This window comes from Raphanus sativus, chromosome 5 (assembly GCF_000801105.2).
Source record: "Raphanus sativus cultivar WK10039 chromosome 5, ASM80110v3, whole genome shotgun sequence".
Lineage (NCBI taxonomy): Eukaryota > Viridiplantae > Streptophyta > Magnoliopsida > Brassicales > Brassicaceae > Raphanus > Raphanus sativus.
Window position 1 is genome coordinate 24265954 of NC_079515.1, and position 3245 is coordinate 24269198.

General features: G+C 37.9%; 1 protein-coding gene across 1 annotated transcript in view; it reads right to left on the bottom strand.

Moving 5' to 3' along the window:
• The window catches only part of LOC108862564 (ras-related protein RABE1a), a 2955-nt gene extending 660 nt beyond the window's left edge, over positions 1-2295 (bottom strand). The window contains 6 exon segments of the mRNA XM_056986768.1: positions 65-162; positions 342-407; positions 531-631; positions 732-804; positions 1908-2024; positions 2105-2295. Of these exon segments, the coding sequence (XP_056842748.1) occupies positions 65-162; positions 342-407; positions 531-631; positions 732-804; positions 1908-1980 (411 nt within the window). The 5' untranslated portion in view covers positions 1981-2024; positions 2105-2295.
• Positions 2296-3245: the final 950 nt, after the last annotated feature.

Sequence of the window (3245 nt, forward strand, 5' to 3'; positions counted from 1 at the left end):
GAGAGAGAGAGAGAGAGAGAGAGAGAGAGGAGAGAGAGAGAGAGAGAGAGAGAGAGAGAGAGACCCTTTTGCTTTCATCCATATCTGCCTTATTCCCACGAGAATCTTGTTGACATTATCAGAAAGCGTGCTGCTCAATATTACGGATCCAGTTCCTGATGTCTTAAATTGAAGAAAACAAACAACAGCAAAATGAACATATAAGTTTATTAGAAAATACTAACAATGCTAACAGATAGAAGAATATATACTTTCTTGAGAAGAATTGTTACTTGCATGAGGCCTAGAGTCTACAGATGAACAACATTAAACTGTAAGTTAAAAGTAAAGATAGAACTTACTGTTGAAAGATGATTCATCAGTGACATCATAGACAAGCAAAATGCCCATGGCTCCACGGTAGTATGCTGCAATGAGAAGAAACCACTTTGAGTGAGTATTCCACGTTCCCACGATAGTGAAGAATGAAAGTAAGAGGAAACGAAAAGCAGAGGGTATATTCTAAAGGAAAAAAAAAATTGAAGAGAAACCAGTTGTGATAGTCCGGAACCGCTCCTGTCCAGCAGTATCCCAGATTTGCAGCTTAATTCTCTTCCCATCCAGTTCAATAGTCCGTATCTTGAAATCAATCCTATCAACAACAAAACCTTCAACTTCAGTGGGAAGGGAACAGACAAGTACATATAGCACGCGAGAGAAGAGCATCATGTAATGAAGAGATCATAGCATACCCAATGGTCGTAATGAAACTGGTTGTAAAGGAGCCATCTGAGAAACGCAAGAGGAGGCAACTCTTACCCACACCTAGTAAATTCACGAAATGGTGTACATGAAAGAAGAAGATAGAGGAAGAAGTTAGATAAAGCAAAAAAAAAAAAAAACCTTTTGAGTACTATCCTAAACAGCATGAAAATAAGCAATTTGCTGACATAAATAAAGATTAGCAAACCCTATAAAGCAACAACTTAGGCCTAAACCATCAACCCATGAAAATCAAATACAGTACGAGCATAGAGACATACTTTGATGAAGAAACCTGAAAGGTGAAACTACTAGAATTACGTTAAATTAACAAATAAAAAATAGCAAAAGTGATGGTCCAACTGGAACCGGCGTACGGGGGTCATAGTTTGTTCAGACTTAACAGAGTCTAATAATCCTTCCGCTCTAGGAGACTAACAGATGCCAAGTCATGGCGCTGAACTCCCTAACTTGGACAGTAGCTAATCCTAACCAAACCAACCCCCGACCAATCGACCCAATTTTTCCATCACCTTATTGTCTCACTCGGATCACAAGCAAACGTTACTAAGCTCGACGGTAAGTACTTGTGAACTAAACTTATATATACATTAAGAAAAAACCTGTTTCTTCTGATGTGGGACTTCCGTTATAGGTAAATACTAGATTAAACCAAGTCTTAACCCGTTGTATTCTGGTTTTTCTTTCACATTCGTTTTTTAGTATGACTACATATTTTGTATCACAACATTCACCACGGTTGGTAAAGTTGGCTATTCACGAAATGGTGTACATGAAAGAAGGAAGAAGTTAGATGCAGCAAAAAAAAAAAAAAACTTTTGAGTACTATCCTTAACCATTTGTCACCTCAAAACATCCACCCCGAAAGTTCATTTACATCACTGATTCGATTCGTTGTGAGAATTTCACAGCATGATATGAAAACTAATAAGGTTCGCACGAATGAACATCAAATGCAGTCCTCACACTAATTTCAAGGTCTCGAGGTGGTTCTCTAAAATCAACATTCTACGCTGATGAAATTTCAAATCTGAGTAACTGAATCAAGAGGGTGAGTTACTAAATCACATCAGGCAGGCCTAATGGAAGATCGAGAAACTAAAATCACTAATGCAGTATTACGATCTGGGATGAAGAAACGTTACCGCTGTCTCCGATCAAGAGAAGTTTTATGAGGTAATCGTAATCAGCGCGAGCTCTAGCAGGAGGAGCAGCCATCGCGTGAATCAATAGATATCAACTTAAAGCCTAGAAACGAATCACTGGTAATGCAAAACAATCGATGTTACAAACAAGCTACAAATACTGAGCGAAAGAGAGTGAGAGTTTCAGGAGAAGCTACCAGATCTGCTCCGGAGATATGAATCGTCAGAACGGATTTAGAGAGAGTACACCAGGCCGGCCGTTGAATGATTTTTCCTCTCGATCGGCTTTTCGAAGATTCGGAATGTTGTTTTTGTGCTCTTTTGAGAGAAGAGTCAGAAGGAGAGGGAATGGATCTGGACCGTTGGATCTTGATCGTGATGGAGATCTGAGTTGGGCGGGCGCGTGGTTTTCGGTTTCGGTTAAATATTGATGAATGATGATACCAATTTATTAAATACGTCGTCGTTTGCTAGTTACGAACTTTTTTATGTATGTTACGAACTGACGAATCAACTTTGTGTACGAGATTTTGATGTTTACTGACTTAACTTTTGTATCAAAGCATACAAAATTTTGAGATCATTTAAACTTAGCATTTCTACCAGTTTGTCAAATGTTCATAGTTTATACCGTTCAACAATACTTGTGTTTCAACTTCTTAATTCTAACGTAATTCCACCGGTATAGAAAGCTAAACTGGAAATATTGAATCGACATATAATATAGCTGAAGGTGAATTTTTTGCCCCATGTGCAAGCTTGTCTGGCATTGTATTTTGCGTCCTTGGAATATGTTGGATACTGAAATTAGAGAAAAAAGTCTTACTTCGTCGAAATTCTTCCATATGCATAGTGAATGCTGGCCATTCTTCAGGTGAGGACATCATTTTCACCAATTAAAAACAATCCGTAGCAAAAACCATATATGAGAACTGCAGGATTTTCATGCACTTCATTGTCCAAATCAGCATTTCACATTCTGCGTGTAAAGGAGATAAACTACGTCAGATTGCGCCTAACTTTCATCGACACTCTCATGGATTTGGTGGGTACTATTCACTGTCCATTAGTTTGATGACCAGGATCTACTTAGCAATTAACAAGCCAAATAATGTCACTGATCTATTGCAGCCAAAAAAGTATATAAATTCAAACAAAAAGCATGTGGACATGATATTGTTATTGATCTCACAAAATTATATGAAGATATATCTCTTTGCATCATTTCTATTGGAATCATGAAAATAATATAAATCAATATTGGCAGACAAGACATGGTATCAGTTTGTGATTCTTGGTTACTTCTCTACTTCTGATCACGTAGCTAGTAGTCAGGCG